At 42.8% G+C, this 20,778-nt stretch overlaps 1 protein-coding gene across 1 annotated transcript in view; it reads right to left on the bottom strand.

The window, feature by feature from the left end:
- TGFB2 (transforming growth factor beta 2) overlaps positions 1 to 20,772 on the bottom strand; it is a 60,690-nt gene extending 39,918 nt beyond the window's left edge. The window contains exon 1 of the mRNA XM_042051664.1: positions 20,185 to 20,772. Coding sequence (XP_041907598.1) covers positions 20,185 to 20,527 — 343 coding nt within the window. The 5' untranslated portion in view covers positions 20,528 to 20,772. The remainder of the gene's footprint in view (positions 1 to 20,184) is intronic.
- Positions 20,773 to 20,778: the final 6 nt, after the last annotated feature.

Raw genomic sequence — 20,778 nt, forward strand, 5'->3', positions numbered from 1 at the left:
CCAACATTGTACACTCAGTCAGAAAGATGATACAGCTTTATTTTGATTTCTTGAAAAGAGTATGGAAAAGTTACTTCTTAATTCATTCAGATATTTCAAAAGAGGCCTGAGAGAAAATGCTTAGAAGTTATTTTCTCCATTCTTTTCATAGCTTCCATTTTTTTGAAAGGGCATCAAATCTGAATTCCATCTGAAAAAGGAACCAAAATAATAATGAGAGAGTCACAGCTGAGCTTTGTTCTTCTCAACTGATAGCCTGCTGTAGGGAGTTGAGTAAAAGATACTACAGAGTATTACTGTACATACTACAGGTACTACTCATCATTCCTCAGATTGATTTTAAAAACAAAAAAAGGTATGATCATGACACTGCTTAAATTTGACAAGTGACTTTAAGATACAACCAGCAACTCAGTTGGCTGTTTGCAATATATTTCAGTAGGATTCCCAAACTTTGTCCCACTTCTCCAAGTACAGAGCAAGCTACAAACCAATTAAAAAATCCAGCTGGTGAACCAGGGCCATAGCACAGTGTGTAAAAAACCCCAGACACAGACCACGATCAGAGGCAGAGATCCAGGCACAGTCTCTCTGATGCAGACCTTCAATCCCTCCTTCTTCTACCTTTCTTATACAAGCAATGCAGCTCTCGTGCACGGCCTTGCGTGCAAGGGACTATGGACACCTGCACATTTTTCTACAGTTACCTAACCTTCTGAAAATACCTGCCACAAATTAATGCACTACTCTTACAATTAAGAAAAGATAATTTTAATTACAGTGTCAAGCACTAGAAGATTGGAATGAAGCAATCTATGCTATCTATTAAAAAAATAAAATAAAAGGGGAGGTGAGGGAAATAAGGGGTAGCGAGAGATAAAAAGACGGAACGAGAGTGGAAAAATATTCAAGCAAACAATTTTTTAGCACCTGGAAGAAAACAAGGAGTTGAGTAACTGCTCACATGGCCTTCTCAGAAGCAATTAGTGTCCAAACAACCTGAAGTGCCTTCAGGACTGGATAACAAACTTTACAAATAGAGGAGAAACCACAGATGACATTTATCTTGACTTCAGTAAGTTTGGACACCGACAAGCCCGTTAGCAAATGAGAGAAATGGGATCTAGACAAAAACAGACAGTGGGTAGGCTGCAAGACTGGAAATTGCCCTGAGCCAGCAAGTATCAGTGGTTCCTAGTTAAAACAGAAGCTCTACCCACCTAGGTGCTGCAGGGGAACGAGATTACTACTGAGCTATCGAACACAGACTAATAAATTGGGTTGCTCAGCCAAAAAGAGACTACTGAGGGTGTTATGTAAAAACAGCCCCCAGGTATCTAAACAGCTGCCACAGAAAGCAGGGGAATGATCCATTTTCCACATCCATGAGGGATAAATCCTGAGTAGCTCTGAGCTGTGGCAAGGAAGGTTTATTCTAGGCATCATCAAAACCTTTAGACAACATGATGCATAAGGCTGCACAGGGAAGCTGTGGTGGCAACTGGAAGCCTTTGAGGGAAAGGTTACACAAATACCTATCTGGAGTATCATGGCTACAGTCTACATCCTCTAGTAATGCAGGACCAGTGGAGCAGCCTCTTCAAGTCCCTCCAGCTCTTTGTTTCTCCTGTGATAACTGTTGGCTGAGATAAGAGCTGGCAAACAGCCCACGTTCTGGAACAAGCTTTAGGAATACACCTGCTGATACCTCCGTGTGTCAGACATACTTATGCAAAGTAATTCCAGAATGTATGTCATCAGGTCAGGCCCCAGAGGGTGCAAATCAATACAGGAACTCTACTGACCAACACACTCCTCTCCAGCTGTGCCCAGTATGCTACAAGGTAAGAACAGCTGGGAGCACCGGGCTGCAGCCACCGTGCACAGAAAGCTCCCACTGCAGTCAGAGTGAGTGCCAGGCTTCTAAGACCCTTCCTGCGGGAATGATTTTTACAGGATACTAATTACACACATACAGACCAGCTAAGTTAAAAATTTAACAATGTTTCTTCGAAGCATTCTGTTTCCTGGGTAATGCACTTGAAGTCCACTGCAACTATCCTGGAAATAACCGATAAATCATAACAGCTCCTTAAGTTAAAGAGATAAGCCTTGTGCTAAAGGAATTTATACCAGGATACTTGACATGTATAATAATGCAAGTATAATGAGTAAATTCTCTGCGGTATTAAAACCGAGTTAGTGCTTAAAACAATGCAGTAAATAATTATAACTGATACTCCGATCCCTGGTTGCGAATTCCCCAAACTAGGACACTGTGCTGTATGACACTTTCCTCCACTAGTGATTCATTGTCTTGGGATTGCTTGTTATATTGCTTGAAAAGTTATATTCAGTGTGAAGAGTGATGGCAAATTTTTGTAAAATTACTATGATATGCTTTTTTTTCCCCTTAGTCTTTGGCATTATTTCACGCTAAACTTTGAACTTGTTCCTTTCATTGATGTGCATTTGAAGTTTAAGGCAAAACAGTCCAATAGCTGAAGCCAAAAGTTTGACCTCCATTATAACTGCTGTAATCTTCTGGGAAAATATCCTCTTGACTCTAATTTCTCTTTTCAGACTCACCATGCTGCTGATGAGAAATAATAGTTATTGGGGCTGTAAGGCCAAGATTAATGTCTGGCCCTGAATAAAAAAACCAACCCCAAACCAAAACAAAAAACCGACCAGTAGCACTGAATGAACACATGAAGTTTCTCCATTTCTCATGTACGATCACTTCCTAGATAAGCAATCTGGATGAGATGATGAACACTCTCACATGAAGAAATATTTAAGATCACATGAAAATCTCTGGTTTCAAGCACACATGCCTTTTGCAGTGTAACTGATAATACCACAGAGCATCATTATCTGACTTGTCAGCTTAAATGGGAAGGTCTGTAGGTCTGGGAAAAGTACTCTGAGATCAACAGTGCCTCACACACCAGGGCCCTGATCTCTCACTGGGACTTCAGCAACTACTGTAATACAAGTATTACAGCATTCTCCGCTTTGCCTCAGTTGGATAGTGTTGTTAGATGGATGCAGCATGTTTCTATCAAGAAATACTTGGCTGCGCTTCTAGAGGAGTGAAATGATCCCTGTAAATACATGGACAAATTGTGGTTGGCCCTTGGCTCCACACATCAGAAAACCTCTCTGTCAGCAGCTGCAATATGGGGTGAAAGTTGGCTGATGCACTAGAAGGACCAGAATGGGAGCAAAGAAAAGGATCTCTGTTAGAGGAGCTGTGGAGAGCCCTGACTCACTAAACATGGGCAGTTACAGCCTCCCCAGCTGGACTGTTCCTACCCATAGATGTTTTACTTAGCACCTCTCAATAACACGAAAGGGGGAAAAAAAAGTAGTATCCATAGCGAACTTCTTTCTCTATTTTTCACTTTTTCCGGCATAGAAGAACAAGACTGCTTTCACACAGATTTTTTTTCATTTGGTGGCTTCAATAAAAGTTTAAAGCTCCTTGTCAAAAGCAATGAAAAGGTTACAAACAACATAGAATAGATGCTAATGCCCTTGAACTAAGAGTGCTCATGCCCACCTGCTTAGCTGTCAGTACCCAAAAACACTACCACTGCTTCATAATGCTGAAAGTAAGATGGGTATTTTTGTGTGTACTTGAGGTTAACAAAATCTCTAAGGCAGAAGGATCCCAGGCTCTCATTGCATTTCCAAATTCCAGTCAGGGACAGAAATTTTTACCAGAAAGATTTTGGCAGAGCAAATGCCATTTGCGCAGCACACAAGATGTATTTGCTCTTGATGGCATTGGCTGCTTTTTGTCAAGTCAGCCATCAGCAGTTTCTGCATCCAACTGCAGGATCATGAACTGCAACAATCCAAACTAGAAGTTTGTAAAGCTCATCTCACCACACCTAGACTTTCACAAAAGTGGATAAAACAAAGCCTCAGACAAATTGTTTCTTCCACCTTTGAAAACAGGTGGGAGCATGAGCAAAGTTTCCTCATGACACTGGGGCTTTGTACAGATTTGAGATTTCCCATCACTGTTGGTGCAAGTGCAGGAATCAGCTCCTCAGGTGAGGAGCTTTGTCACCAGTGGTAAGTCAGTCATGACTTCAAGCCAAGCCATGAACCTCTTACCATTTGCTGACTTCACTTAAGGATCATAGTAACCAGTACAGATACAGAGGAATGTATCACTTAAAAAGGTGGCATGAGAACCCCGTGGCATCTCCAGGTATCACTGAAGTGCCTTAGGAAGAAGGCAAGCAACAGTTACAGATTTAGGCAAGTCAGACTTGGAGGCAAATAAAAGAAAGGCTTCTCCACAGGAGTAATTTTCACACTGGGACCTCTTCTGAAACATGTCAGTGATGAAACCATAAAAGGGGATAGATACTTCCAAACTTTTTCCCAGAGGTTGAAAAGAGAAGCCTTCTCTCTTGTATATTTCTGATAAAGGCCCCAGCAATGAAGACCAAGGAATTAAGTTTAATTAGATTTTACCAAGAAACTTGCAACATTTCACTTCAGAGAATACTCCAAGAAGTAAAGCATTTGCAGTGTTGCTGACAGCAACTTGTCTGCAGGAGCCCAAAGCCAGAATGCAATGCACTCCTCCTGCCCAATACTTTATCTCTGCAACAGGGCTCAGGTGCTGTGCAACACTCCAAACATACCAAGAAAGTTGGGGGGGAAAAAAAAAAAGGAATCAGAACATTCCAGCGCATCCAAACCTAAATATGCTAAATAAAATGGAATAGGATAAACCATAGACTTAGACCCTATTTTTAACAGAAGAAACATATGTGGATGATTATACAAAAAGGACACTCACACCAGGTGAATAGTGATGGTGACCAGACACATGGGAGCACCCATCTTGCCTTACTGGGTATTCAAAATTGCACACAGAAACTTGTGCTGGGGTGCCCAGCACAGATTAGTATTTTTAACCTATTGCTGTTTATAAGAGCAAGCTGCATTTTCTGCCTTTATAGCTTTTTTTCTATACAAGTTGGCCTCACTAGTTAGCTATTCTAACTGGAAGACCTAGCAGTGGTCAGGAAATTTCAGGACTGCCTTGCAGAGAGTGGAGGAGATGAAAGCAAGTCCCACGGCACAGGCTCCATTCCTCTCACCCCACCTCTGCCAGGAAGCGCTCCTGTTCCCCTGGCAAGCAGCACAGCTGGCTGCCTGCTCCTGCTCAGCCAAGGGTCCAGGGAACAGCCTTTCCAAACTATTCCCTGGCTGAAGGAGGAAATGAAAGCAAGTTATTTTCAAGAAAAGCGGATTGGATTGTCCAACCCTTTCACTCTGGGGAGAAAAAATAAAGAAGAAAAAAGAATTATACAAGAAGTAAAAGTGTAATGAAGAAGGAAAAGCAGAAGAAAACTACATTGGTTTTTTCAAGATTCACAGACTCAAAGCACAGGCAACACCATCTTTAAATGATTAAGATAAAGACAGCAGACAACAGATGAATGCAAGAGAGAGAGGGAAGTGAAAGTTTTAAACCACATTAAAATTGTTCAATCTTTCTTGTTTTGTAGCAGTAATTACAATTAAAATGATTTACACCCTGGTGCAGTGCAAATCAGGAACAGAGAAGCACAGAGATTTTAAGCCTCTCTTAGAAAATCTCTGCAGCCATTAGAAGTGCCACTAGCTGCCTGCATGCAAGGAACACACACCTGCCTAGGCGCCCATGTAAAGGTGCTCAGCTTTCAACTCCTGCCTCTACTTTTCACTGCAGCTAGCCCAGGAAGCTCCCAGGCCACTTCTGAAGATCCCTAAAATGCTTTGTGTACTCCTTGGGAAACATGTCTGCTAGCTGAGCCCAGAAACTACTATAGAGATGGACGTGGAAGGATTAGAAGGTGCAGCACAGACAAGACAGGACAGTACAACAAAACCTGGAGAAGCTCATCTGCATGTCTTCATGTACAGGTCGCCACAAATCCTCCTATCATGGAATCATGAGAGCATAGAGAGGATTAATGCAGAGTATCTGGTCATTCTCTTTTAGACGTTAACTTGTCAAAAAAAAAAAACCCAGATTGCTCCATGAAGACACTTGCTAGAGTTAGCTCCAATTTAGTGCTAAGAAGATGGATTCAATGAGAGTATCAACTCTTGTTATTTAAGTACAGATAACCCTAATGCCCACGTCCTTTTACCGAGTCACAATTACTAGGATGACTTACGATCACTGTGCCCTCCACACTACTTTTAGCACAGGTGAAATTTCTTAAGGGCTAGTGAAATTTCTTAAGGTTAAGGGCTCAGACCTCTGGGTGGGGTAGAAGAACACATCCACTAACTACTTTGCACATGGAGTCACCAACTGAGCCAGTGACTTGGAGGTCTCCCATGTCTTGTGCTATTGAACATGGAAAAGAAACCCAAAAATATTATTTGCCTTCCAAAATTATGGTTTCTGGCAAGAGAACTAACTTCACAGCTGGAGTGTCTGGCCCTTTGCTTCTCCGAGGGAAGAGCTGCCAATGGTGCAAGCCCCAGATAACCCATCACCACCCACTCTGCAGTCTGGAGCAGTGGGTGGCACTGCTTTTGCCAGCACGAGGGCCACCACACTCTGCCAGGCCACATCTTTACATCTGGTTCCTGAGGAGATATGGTGACTCTCTGATGAGCTGGTTTCTACAGAACCCTGGTTTTAGGTTGCTGGCACTTCAACAGCTAGGCAACTTCAAAGGGCCAGATATAAGTACTGATTTATTTTTAAGACAGAAGTGAGGTGCTTGACACGCAAGATTCAAAGCTTAGGTAGAAGTGATCACCTCGTGGTGATCACTTCAGGAATCAGGAAGTCCCAAAGAACTGAATACATATGGGTTTAGTATTATGCAGGAGACACTCATACAAAGACGATACAATGATGAGCTGAATCAACTGAACAGAAGTATTCACAGAGAAAAATGGACAGGATAATGGACTGACACTTAGCTTGCTGGACAAGTAGAAAGATACACAATCAACAGATGAGACCACGCAGGTTAGAAAACTGCCTGTGAACCATAATGAAACCATAAGAATGCCCTAAAGTAAAAAAATGCAACTATATATTACCAAAAAAAAGTAAAACTAAAACTAACAGCTGCTGAGAACTACTATAACATCAGAAAATAAAAACTGCAGATAACAGATGAGAAAAAACAAACAGGCGCACCAGTTACATGGCCAAGATACTTAGAGATGAGATTTACTTAAGTGTCTGCAAGGAAGCTTAACAGTGATATTCCTCCATTGCATAAAAACTGTTGAAATAGTAGTACAGAAATATGAAACATATTTCTGTAGATAAAAAGCCAGGCAAGTACAAGATGAACAGATTTTTTTTCTTTTTTTTTATTCCAGCAGCAACTCATAAGGTCTTAAAATAACATTGTAAAATAAGTAAGACTGGATAACTTGCATAAGAACTTTTTAAAGAGCTGTCCAAGGAAGAATGTAAATTATTAAAACTAGCTTTCAATAAATCCTAAACAGTGAAAAATACCATAAAGATTTGAAGCAGAATATAACTGTTCATACACCAACCTAAACAGGCAATCTGTGATATTGTACTTACAGAGTCACCCTTGTACTGATCTCAGAAAAAATATGTGAAGTGTGGGAATGAGAATGAGCTCAGAGGAACTAAGGGAGTATAACCCACACCTGCTCCAGGAAAACAGATCCCACTGGTCTGTACCTTAGTGAGTGACATGGGTAGGTAAGAAAACTGTTTTAATATCATGTACTTGGGTAGCTGCAAGACACTTAAGCTGGTGCTACATTATGGCTTCATTAGGAAACAGAACAACAGGATACCAACGGGGCCAGGCAGTAAATGAATCAAAGCCTTACATTTTCATGAGACTTAAAATACAATGGTAGACAGCAAACCATTATTGAGAGGAAAGCATCCACAAAGGTCCCATTTTACTGTACTCTACTATCTAATATTTTTATCCATTATCTGGAAAGAAACTAAACCATTACTAACCAAGTGCAGATTTAATAATGATATGGATGTGCCAAATAATGAAGAAGATGCACCAAAAATACAGTGACTTGAATCCTGCATTACCAAGATGTAAATGTTTTTCAGTATGGAAATGCAGCCGTAGGACAGAGGAACTGGACTATACTTACAAAGTAAGTGGCTCCATCCTGATAGTCAACACCTCTGAAAAGAACTTGGGAGACACCCTGGTGGATAATTACCCAAGCATGAATTTTAACTTCTCCTTGTAGAGCTCCTGGCAAAGTTCCTGCCCAAGTTAGCTGCATAAACTGTGTAGTATTGAATTAAAGGAGAGTTTGCAACATGCATGGAGCTTGATAATGACACAGCCACTCTTGAAATATTGCGTCCAATACTGCTGTCCACAGTCTCAGCAGAACATGAATAAAGCAGAGGAGTTTCAGAGGAGAACCATGAGAATAACTGAAAAGGCTAGGAAGTTATCTCGTGGAGCACAGCACACTTAACTTTAAAGAGATGTGGCTTGATCACAGTCTACAGATCTGAAAGACACTTGAGATCGGATAAAGCAGACCATGCAAAGCTCCTGGCTGCTAATTGCAGGGTCTTCCAGCAGCCACACCAGCTCACTCTTAGTCTGATCAGCTCCCCACTCCAAAACTTCCATTTCCTGTAGGTACCTACAGAAAGCCCACAGATCTGACACTGGGTCTTCAAAATAGCAAGTGAAAGTTTAATAAACAAGATTCAAATCCTAGAACTTGAATCTAAACAATTTAAACCACAAAGATACCCATTTCTAGTCCGTGTAATTAATCACTGGAATAATTTACCAAGCCTGTTGTGAACTCCCTTTCAAAAAGCAATTAATTCAAAACACAATGGCCTGGAATATGCAGGTAGAGAGACCAGAAGACCATAATGAGGGCTTCCATCTTCTTTAACCTGTCCATTCTACCACAACTCAAAGCTTCCTAGAGCAAAATCAGTCTCATCCTTTCTAAAGCATGACATCAACTATTGATTAGCCATGAGTGTGAACAAACCGGGAACGTTATACCCTGAGAAGAACACCTCACCCTTGCTGAGATGAGCACCTCCTCCAGTTGCCAGGCAACATACAAGCTCAATAAGAAAGCTGCCTGCAGGTTTGGCTGTCCTTACATTAAGGCACTTTATATCCTGTGACATTAAAATATTGCCTTATATTAAACAAGAACCAAACCGTTTGGTTTCATACCCTGAATCAAATGAAATCTCACCCCACCAGGACACAGGAAGTACCACATAGATAGAATACAAACCAAGCTTTTTTCTTTGCTTTAAAAACAAACACACAAAATTCCAACAACGTGTGGTGGATGTTGAGTCCTTTCAGGCTTTGAGAAGTATACGATAGTAGTACAAACATGATACAAAACAGCATTCAGGACATTTCTTATCAGCAAAGCAGATTTAACTGGCTCAGTCTTCATCTGAACAAAAGGCTGGGATTCTCAAAGGCTACAAAGGAACCACTCCTTTAGGTGCTGCTTAAAATCCTGGCCACAATGACTCTTCTGCTTGCCTAAACAATGGCTGCACAGAATCCAGGTTCAACACCGCAGGAAAAAATCTGGAGTGACTTTACTGACTCAAATTCAATTGCTCCAGCTCTTCATCCATGCAAAAAAAAAAGTATCTCAAAAGTTAACTCATTATTTTGTGAGCCACTTAGAGACACATCAAGTCAGAGAGGCTTTATGTAAAACCACATGCACCTTCATGCTATAAGCACGGCTCCTGTTCCCAAAATACTTGGCTTTCCAGCTTGTAAACTCAGCATATATCATGTAGCAAACTGACTTTCAGAATGGTCCTCTCCTGGCTCCAGCTCTATGCAGAACTGACTTTTAAGATTTTATTGATAACATAAAAACACCTTGTTGGCTTAGCCCTGATGTTTCTTTACAGTCCACTGCACAGAGATTTGCCACATTCTTATTCAAAGCCTTTAGATTCTTCCCTGCTCTGGGCGCTGAGGTCTGATTTTGCACATGTTTGTAAGAAGCCTCTGGATGTGGAGCGATGAACTTCTAGACAAAAACTTGCTGTAGGGATGATAAAGATATATTATGGCATGTTTATTTGCCAAGACCTTTGCAGTCAGATGGTCATTTATTTTAGACAGGGGAAGATGTGGAATACCTAAGAATTACAGGACTTTAACTCATTCCTCCTTCTCTGCATTCTGCAGTTCTTGCCATATTGCCACCATATGCTGATCCCAGATGACATCTGCCAACAAACGATTCCATCAATAAGGCAAACTAAGGTGTTTATTTTCAAACGTGGTCTTTGTTTTTCAGGGCGTTATGCAGAAGAATGTCTCCAGTGGCAACTCAATAAAGGGGAAAGCACCACATTATGGTAATACACCCCAATATGTCTTGGAGATGTGGCCATTCCCTGAACCAAAGGAATGACACTTAATACCTGACCAAGACTTCTGCAGCCAGTGGAAAGACTTCCAGCATTTTCAGCAGGTTTTGGACCAGGGCCCTTAATCTGGGGAACGTACTCTCAAAAGGCAGAAAAATGGAAAGGTTTGGCTGTATCACATGTATAGCTGGCCCAGTGGCAAGTGTGCATGAGGCAGATTCCTTTCCAGACTCTACCTCAACAAATACACTTCCAGCCAGAGAAAATTAGGTCTCCCAATAAAGTGGGTAAATAATGGGACTGCAGCTTGGAAGGAGGCAAGTTCCTTCAGACACATGATATTGTTGTAACTCAGACTATGGCCACCTTCATAAAGATCTCTTTTTCTAGATTCTTTTGGGGCTCTTTTCTTCCCTGATTAGCAATGGGAATGTGAAACTTCCAAATACATGGCTCCTAGCACCAGGGAGAAATGCAAGCTGGAATGGGGGAATCCAGATTCAAAGAGGGAGAGAAAGGTCAGGCCCCCAACAATCTGTTCTGAGTCCATCCAAACCGGGCCAAAGCTGCTCACTTAGCTCCCTTGCTCTGCAAACTGTGTATCCTGGCAGGGAGCCTCTCAGTTCCTATCACACCACCAGATCAGAACAGCAGATTGATTTTCAAGAAAGCTGGAACTTGTTCCCCACTCACAGACCTAGAGATGTGTGTCTGCCATTGTAGGCTGGATAAACACGCAACGAGCACAACAAGCGAGACATACAGACATCTTTCAGCAAACCTCAATGTTGAAATGGGGCTACTTCACTTCCAAAGCCTGCATCAAGAAAAATCTTAGCATAAAGCAGTGATTGGCACAATACATACACAGCCCTTACTCTGCCAGGGAGGCCTGGAGCCAGCTGCAACAGCCAAGAAAACTGGGTTGGATCTCTTGGAGATTGGGCGCGAATGAGAACATCAAGGACCTGCATAGATCCAACATTATCTCCAGACAGTTTACAATGTCCTATCATGTTGGAAAATGCAATGTATCATTTATCCTTCCCTGAAGGCAAATATCCCTCATACCCCCTGCAGGCATTTGAAGGAAGAAATGAACTGCACGTGTCAGTGGACCTGAACCTTGGCATCCATAAATCTTGCTTACTAGGCATTCATTAAGTGCTCTGTTTAACTTTCTCCAGTCAGCTGGATCAATTCCTGCACCAAAGCCTCAAAGCACAAAGTCCAGGAACTGTGATGCAAAGGGCAGAGCTGCCCCTCCATAGCCAGGGAGAGCAGAGATGCCTCTCAGCTTTGCTAGTCTGGGCCACCCATGAGACCAAGCAGAGGTGGGACAAGGAGCAGCAGCCTGTCCCAGGCTCTGGTGAACACCAGGCCCTGATGGCCACTTGTGCCACTGTTTCAAACCACTGCTGCATCTGAAGAGCCTGAATTTGCAGCATTATTTTTACATGCCATCTGGAAGATGAAAAGTTTTGCAGGTGGTCTATTTCCAAGTGTACATCCTGGCAGTCCTAGAGATCTTTATGACTGTTTGCCCAAAGCCTGAAAGAAGTCATCTTATTCATACTGGACAATGCCCACTCAAATAAGCAAGGACCACTCTCTCAGTTCAGGGTACCAGAGATCAGCTGTAAACACAATAGCAGGCTCAGGATTAGTAAGTATTATTGTACAGAAGCCTTCATCAAATATGTGATTGTGAGGTGCTCTCTGACCACTTCAAAAGAATCAGTGCTGCTAACACCTATTAGTTTTTCAGCCTTCTGAGTACAAAGTTCATGCACAGGATTGGGGGATTTTGTGGATTGTTTTTTTTTCCACCCCAAGGAATGAAAACCAACATGTTCTGATTCCTATCTTTCAATCATCACTATGGTAAAGATATATTACCATCACTATTTCAGCTGAGCTAGCTGCTGAATTTCAAATGCTGTAAGTAAACAAAAACAAGTAAGAGAAGGAACTTCAACAGGCTTAGCTTGCCTTTTAAAATTCAAAGCAGGGGTTTAAAAGAGATGAAGCCAGGGAAAACACTGTATATTAACACCAGCCAAACAAGGAAAAATAACGAAGTTGTAAGCCTGAAAAACTGAAATGGAAAGAATGACAGATTTACTGCTGCATTTGATGCACATAACCACTGATAGACTCTCCCCAGGAAGTGTTGAAATTACCATCACTGAAATGAATCCAGAAGCTAAAAATTAAATTATCTTTCCCAGAACATTCCAATTTGGGCTTTGGCAACAACAGCTGTTTCAATACTCTGAAATGTATGCACGCGCGTGTGTGCACGCATGCACACATGCAACACACCCTCAAGTACAGTATCCTCTTTCACACAAGACCTCCCTCTTCGTTTTCACAAAGTCAGACTGAACTCACGGTCATTCTACAAAGTCTTTGCTTCAAAGTCCCTGCTCAAATGCACAACTGTCAGATTAAGCAACCCATAAGGAGTCTTACAGCAGCTCCAAGTTATGAATGAATGGTTATTTGTGAACTTGCCTGTCAAGACAGATACGGTATTTGTCAGTGCAGTGTGGGTTAGATACGATGGGAAGGAGCCAGACAAGCAAAGTGAAAGGTCAGTATCACAACATTTTCCTTCTCTGCCCCTCCTCAGTTTGCCTAAAACTATGCCACAGCTTTTGCTGAAGTCCAATACAGTAGCCTATTTTCATGCAACTTACCATGCTTATTTGAAAAGCAACATTCAAGCTAGAAAAGCAAAATAAAACCGTGTGCAGAGGGAAAGAAGAACAGGAACATTTTGATGCAAGAAAGCTACAGCAGAGGGACAAATCCAAGACTGGCAGAAGACAGCACATCTTTAGAAATGTGGTGATACTTGAATCAAGACCACCCTGTAGAAGCTGAAATACAATGCATTATTTTCCTTGCATTAAAATGTAGTATTGCAAGGATTACAGGATAAATCATGTTGGAAGTCTAACCTCCAGCTCAAAGCAGGGTCAGCTTTAAAACTTATATTTTATAATTTATACAGTTATTTTTAATAACCTGAAATTAGCATCACACTGTACTAAGTATTATGTAACAACAAAAAGAGGTTTCCTCCCTAAGAGGGATTCAGAGGGGAAAAGCTCAGTTCTACAAAGAAGATCCTGAATATGTCAATGAGCATCACACATGGAATGAGAAGCACTCCTCACTCGTTGTCCAAATTAAAACCTGAACAAGGGAGAGATGTTCTGAAGAATCCTCTCCACACTCTCTGCCACAAATCTGCTGCAGGGATGCCTGTGAGGTCCAGCATCTCCTGGAAACAGAATGTGGATGCCAGAGAGCCCAAACAACACCACAAGATGTATTTCAGTGGAGCCTGTCTCTTCACAATGAGCGAGCAGTCTCTCTGCACAGCTGCCTAAACTCATCCAACACAACCTCCAATACAAGGAGCCAGAAGCTCTCCAAGTGGCATGAACTGCCATGTTCCCTTTGGAAAACCAGGTTGTTTTAAAGAATGCTATTTTACCCAAAGAAGCAACTTCTCTACTGTGGATCAACTTGCAGAGCACCAAAAACATGTAAAAATCTATAAAGACCAGACAGGTGTAACAAAGCCAGGTCTGGCACTTCATTTCTGCAAAGCCAATCCTGTGCCATTTGAGTGAAGGGAACCACAGCACTGAACTGCCTCACGAGTCATCCATAAATTCAAACACAACTGGTCACACTGGAAGGAGATAAAACACAACCCTTGACACTAAGGGGTTTTTTCCAACATTTTATTGTCTTGTTACAGACAGATCTTTGAGTTTGTCTTGTAACAGACAAATCTTTGAGTTTCTCCTCTATACCTTGCAGCCATATGTCCTGTACAGTCGGGTGCCCAGCTGCAATCACTTAACACAGCACAGACAGCAAGGACAAGCACGGGGGAGATGTTTTAAGAAGAAACATTGCTGCTTCAGATTGACTACTACAGGAAGCCAGCTGATAGTGATGCTGGAGCTAGGCACCAACTATCCACAGCACAGACTGAAGGGGAAGCAAGCAACAGCCTGTGGTGGAAGGCAGGGTGCAAGCTTTCCCTAAACAAATGACCAAACCAATCCTTTTTATCTAAACAAATCAGCAGAAACATCCGTAACACATTATTACATTAAATAATACCTGGGGAGCATATCATCCTCAAGCTAAAAACTGCTTGCTTGAAAATGTGCTGCATGTGGTTTCACAACAGGAATGGAAACATTTGTGTGTCTTCACTCATGACTCGTTCTGTCACCACACCCTGGGGTTCCTCTCTTTATCTGTAATACAGGAGCAGTCTAGCCCATCAGTGCAAAGGCAAAAGAAGCCAGCTGCCCAACAGGGTCAGCCTTCTTCAGGATCACTGAAGAGTTTCTTCTTTCCTCTCTAAAACATGCTGTAAAGCATTTCCTTTTCACTGGGCTCCCATGCCCAAATGACAGATTTCACCACAGTGAGAGGGATTTGAACTGTCTGGCTTTGTTCATCCCTGCAAGTGCACCATAAACCGGGCCCCAACTCAGGAAGCTAATTAGGCATACACAGAGCCTTAATGCTAATGAGTCTGTTCATGTGTGTGAAGCTCTGTGCATGTTTCAGGGCTGTGCTGAAGAAGTTCACTGAGAATGACAGCCAGTTCTCTCATTCACCCTTTTGCTCAGCTCTGGTGCAGGCAGGAATCTCAAGCTGACAGTGAGATGCTGGAAGTAGTAACTTCAAAGTAATCCAGCCTTCCTACAGTTCTCATGCAGAGCACCAAAGAGGAGCAAGGCTAAAACCAGTATCTAATGAAGATGATGCTTTGCTTTCTTCACTCAATCACCTATTCACACTAGACCTGCAAGTAGAGCCAGCAAGAGCAGCACAAGCTCCGGGCACTCCCTGCACATCTCCAGCCACGAGCAAAAGACAAGGGCACAATTCCAGAAAGGTCTCTGGGACTATAAAACATTCACACTGTCAGTGGCTGGAGGGTGGGGAGCAGCAGGGGCACTGCTGCATATTCACCAAAAGGGCTTTCAAGCACTGGAACAGGCTGCCCAGGGAAGTGGTTGAGTCACCATCCCTGGAGGTACTTAGAAGTATAGATGTGGCACTTAGGGACAAGGCTTAGTGGTGAACTTCACAGTGCTAGGTTAACAGTTGTACTCAGATGATGTTAAAAGTCTTTTCCAACCTAAATGATTCCATGATTCTGTCAAACCTACTCAGTCACCAAACTACAGTGAAAAATGCCTCTTTAAAACAGACACAAGAGAGAAATTCCAGGAGGGCTATGGAAAGGACTTGGGAATATAGCCCTGTATTTCTGTCTTTTAGCTCATCTGACCTTGCAGTGTTAAAGACGGGGGGTCATGGGTATTTAGCTTTTCTGTAGGCTTCATCCTCTGGAAGAAACTCAAGGACCATGTATCATTCCATACTGGCTCTTGGACCTTCCCCCCTGCTTCCCAGCTTGGCACCCTGCTTACAGTAGAAGTGGCTGGTGATTCAGAAGCCAGGCAGGAAACACATGTGGTGCTGCCCTTCATTAGTGCACCAGAGCATGTTATTTTATTATCCCTCGCAGTATGTAGAGGACTACTGTCTAGAAAATCACCCTGTGCTTTTCTAAAGCCATTTGCAATTTCCTGGGGTTTTCCACCTACAAAGATTGCATTAAGTGTCATTCATGAACAAGGAACAAAGAACTGTTCCCCCCATGCCTCTCCTCAGGAAAGCCTTCACACTGCTTCAGGTCCTCTCTCTACTGCAGAGAGTATGCCTGGCAAACACCTCCTCCTCCAAGAGGTGCTCCAGACCACAACCATAGGTCCAGCATAGCTAGAAAGTTTTAAAATAACCTGTTCCTCCTGAGCCCGTTTCCATATCATTAATAACATGGGAAAACCTGACAGATTAAGCTCTGTGTTATGCTAAATGCAAACACACGTGAGCTGTTAACACTGTGGTAATGATGCAGTCAGTGCTGGGAGCCCCCGCAGGAGCTTCTGGTGCCCTGAAGACAAGGAACCCACATACCTGTAATTGCTGGTAAATTGAGTCCTTGTTGATAAAGTAGAAGCATGTCATTGTGCCCTGACAGCTTATAATGTTGTCTTTCATGGGGCAAATATTCAGCAGAACCATGGCCTATGTAAAGCAATATTCATGGGACAGAGTTCCTGAGAAGACTAATCCTAACAACCAGTGCAGGATGGAACCTCTGCAGGCTCCTTCACACTAAGCTTAAAACTCATGAAAAACCAGGCCCAAACCCAGAAGAACTGTGTTTTCTTAGGCTAATGAGTACTTATAAACCTATCTTCAAGAATGCAGAAAACTTAAGTTTACCTGCATTGGCCTTAAGCAATCATTACGAACCAGTTCACTGTCTGTGGTAAAAATGGCTTTGAATGAAGAAGATAGAATGGGCCCCTGCCTCCAGATACATGTGTTGCCTGTTTTTCTCAAGTATGCCAGGTATTCACCAGCATTACAATTTATAATCCTTAACTGTGTTGGCATTAAATTTCTGTTTACTCTCAGTGCAATGGCAATCATCACCTAGCTTAAGTATCAGGCCCTAGATATTCAAGGAAGAACTGGTAAGTAATAAGCTTTTATAAGCTTCTAATGTGATCCAGCATTCACAGTCACCAGTTTTAAGCATTTACTCAGGTAACTTTGCCTAGGTACAAAATTCCCAAGAACTCTCTGGTTTTGTGCTCAGAGAGCACCATACCCAACTTTCCTCTTTAGACTACTCTGAAAAACCTCTAATTTTGACTGCCACCTGGACTTTGGTGAGATTCAGGCTCATACAGATGCACACAGTCCTGAGTGCAAGGCATGCTTGACAGACAAAAGCTTTCTGTTTTCTCCAAACGTCTTTGTAGCATTCTTTTGTGCCATTTCTTTCACATCTGTTGCTTTTGGGTCAGGCAGTCCCTGACTTGCTGAATTTCCACCTATATCCCGATGTGTCCTTAACCTCAAGTGGACTCTCAAGCCAGATGCCCCCTCACTTCCTCAGTGCAAACTATCAGTAAACCTTAGCACAACTTTAGTTTGAGCCTTAAACTAACAGCATGTGAAAAGATTAATATGAATAATTTCAAAACTAATCAGATCCCTTCTTTAAATGTTGACACAGTATTATTTATATCCCATAAATACCTTCTTGACTAAAATTCATCCCAGGAGATTGGCATCTTGCCAGTTCTGTTCATATTTACTGTATTAATACAGTACAGTTGGCCAAGGATAATATTTAAGACAAAATATGCCTTAGGGTATATACAATATCTCTTATAGTTTTCCTTTTAAATCTCCCCATTGCTAAAAATATTTAGTCTGAACTCTACAAAATGCCCCACGAAGACCTATCAGCGATCTGTAGTGATATATTGCTGACTATGAGTATAATTAGAGCATACTTGTAATACTTGGGTTGTAGTCAGTTACTGAACGCTAACAACTTGTGGTAAAAACTGAACCACTGATCTTTCCCATGCCTGCCGTCCAAGCAGCTTTTGACCTCCAGTGCATTCACACTGATCCCCTTCTCCCTCCTGCCTCTCTCCAACACAGCAGACACTGTAGAGTTAAAAAAATCCGCTCTGAAATGCCTAGGAAAAAGTGCCTGTGGCTGCCAGAGCTGCGCTTTCAATTTCTTCCTTTAAAATATGGTGGAGTGATTTCTTCCTTACTGTCTTTTTTGGAAAGGTTCGCTCCATCCAGCATAACTAGAGAGCAGTGGAAAAACAGTTAACCTACTTACTCTGATGTTAGCGACAGCCCTCGCACAGTAGTGCTGGATCTGCTGCTAGCTGGCCCTCGGATCCCAAACGTCTGATGCACTCTGTTGGTAGATACCTGCAATCTCCTTCGCTCTTCCAAAGCCTCTATCGATACTTCAGAACAAATCTGGCCCCTGACAATGTTTCAAAAATAGATCCTCTTTTGTCAATACCATCCAAGTCACACACCACAGATATTTTAATTTTCTGGAAAGTATGCAGCTGCATTTTGGACTATTGGTTCTCTGTAGTTTGCTGAAGCAAGGAGAGAGGACAGATGTGCTCAGGACGGATGCGCTTTACAATTCTCAGAGACTATTACAGGGTCAGCTCTCCAAGCCAAGGCACTGCTATAGGTCTTCCCAGCCTTGGCCCAGAGGTGCTCCTCTGCCCTGGGTATGATCTAATAGGTCTCAAAAAGAAGTGCTGACTTCTACCAAAACCACCAGCAAAATAATACAGGACATCAACGTGGAAAACAAGCAGGACTTCTGTGTTCTTGCCACGGCTATGAATTGCACTGAACCACTCTGCTCATACCCACTTGGCTCCAAATATGTGGGTTTTTTTAAAAAAAAGAAAGTATTTCTTCCCCAAGGGTAACAAGGGTGGAGTGTATTTATCATGGCTATTAAGGATGGTGCCATAATTACAATAAAAAAATGGCTCTGACTGCCAGGATGTCCTGTACCTGATGTTGTCATTTAAGACTAAAGGAAGAAAGGGAGGCAGCTGCACAGAGCGTGGGGTTCAGCTACCTTGGCTGGCATCCTAGGACTATCACATGCAAGACAGAGCAAGCCCCAAAGCTACAACTTGCTAAACTAAAAATAAATAAGAGGAAAATGCAATTAGAAACTCTAGGATAAAGTTACCAAGATGGCTGAATTATCTATTTAAGCAAGAGCTATGTGCTTTTGAGAAACAGACAGCAAGTATATAGGGCATCAAGTGGTGGGGGAGGGAAGCGAGCTAAATGAAACGACTAGGGACTAGGGTTTGGTTATGTGAACGGTGAAGTTATTTTCTGCTTCTGGTATTTCACTTTCCTCGGTATGATGATGATCTAGATTCTTTTAAGGCAGTGCGGTGCTTTTTCTTTCTTTCTTTTTTTTTTTTTCCTATGTACATAAGCTTCTCTACCAAAACAAAAAGGCACGTCGTTATGATTATTAATCACTCTAAGTGGATTTGGTCAGCACAAAGCATTAGTACCCTTTCTTTTTTTTTGTGCAAAACGTGGCATGGATCACCAGAAGGTCGTTAAAAACAGCAAAAGGCAGACGGGCTGAGACAGGTTCCAAGAACCGAGGCTACCCAGAAGGGAAAAGTTTTTCTGTACCTGAAATGAAAAGTGCCCACGAACCGAAGGGGGAGGCTAGCTAAAGTGGGAAGAGGAGGGAGGAGGTCTCTGTCCTCTCTGAGCACCAATGTGCATAGCAGTCTGCGGGACAATGTTCTGCAGGGGCACAGACAAGACGAGCTGGCGACTTTTTTTTTTTTTTTTTTAAAAGACCTCCTTTTCTTTTCAGTTATGGAGAGATGGAAACCTGCCCGTTCCAGACACTCCAAGGGAAACAAGAGCAGTGGAAAGATATTGGCTCTTTCTGGAGGCTGTACACGGGGCTGCCGGGGAGCTAAACCCGGTGCTGGGGAGGGAGTGGGATCCCAGGAGGAGGGAGCTCTGCTCAGGTACGTGGTGGTGGGCGCCAGAGGCACCCTGGGGAATTCCTGGGTGACTTCAAAGGGGTCTGGAAACCTCGTGAGTCTGGGGCAACAGGTGACCCCCCCAACAAGTCCCATCCAGTCATATGCATACCCCGTCACCTAAATTAAACCCTAAGAGCCTCCACCTAAGCGATGCTGAGGATGACAAGCAAGCCAAGCAAAGAAGGCAGATTACGATGCTTGGGGGTGCTATTTAAAGGTGCTGAGCACCGCTACGCCTCGGGGGCGAAATTACGCACACATGCACAAACACAGAGGACTTACTTTCGGGGTAAAAAGGCTGCATGTCTATTTTGTAAACTTCTTTGGCATAATACTCCTCGTCGCTCCTCTCCCTCTCGCAAGTGGCGGCTCTGTGGTTGGCTTTCTCCTGCAGCAGGTCCCTGGTGCTGTTGTAGATGGAGATGACCTCCGGGGGCACCTCCTCGGGCTCGGGGTACTCGTCCGGGGGGCTGGTGAGCTTCAGTTTGCTCAAGATCTGCCCCCGGATTGCCTCGATCCTCTTGCGCATAAACTGATCCATGTCGAGGGTGCTGCAGGTAGACAGGCTGAGAGCCACGGTGGCCAGATCCACGGTGAGGAGCACGCTCAGGAGATAGCAGTGCATTTTAAGTGTTTAAATACAGCGCCCCCCCCCTCCCGGAAAAAAAAAAAAAAGTGACTTTAACAACGAACGACAACAAGGAAAAAATAATCAAAAAATAAAAAGGGGATCTGTGCAAACAAAGGGGAGATCTGCAGACAAAACGCTCTTAAAAACCGGGCTGCGAGGGCGGCTCTCAATCGGAAAACGCACGGGAGGCGCCAGTGAAAAAAACACCAGTAATAATAATAAGGGGAAAAAAAAAAAAAAAAAAA

The sequence above is a fragment of the Corvus kubaryi genome, unplaced genomic scaffold, assembly GCF_017639235.1.
Source record: "Corvus kubaryi isolate FWS band 111438036 unplaced genomic scaffold, C.kubaryi_AGA036_p1.0 76, whole genome shotgun sequence".
Classification (NCBI taxonomy): domain Eukaryota; kingdom Metazoa; phylum Chordata; class Aves; order Passeriformes; family Corvidae; genus Corvus; species Corvus kubaryi.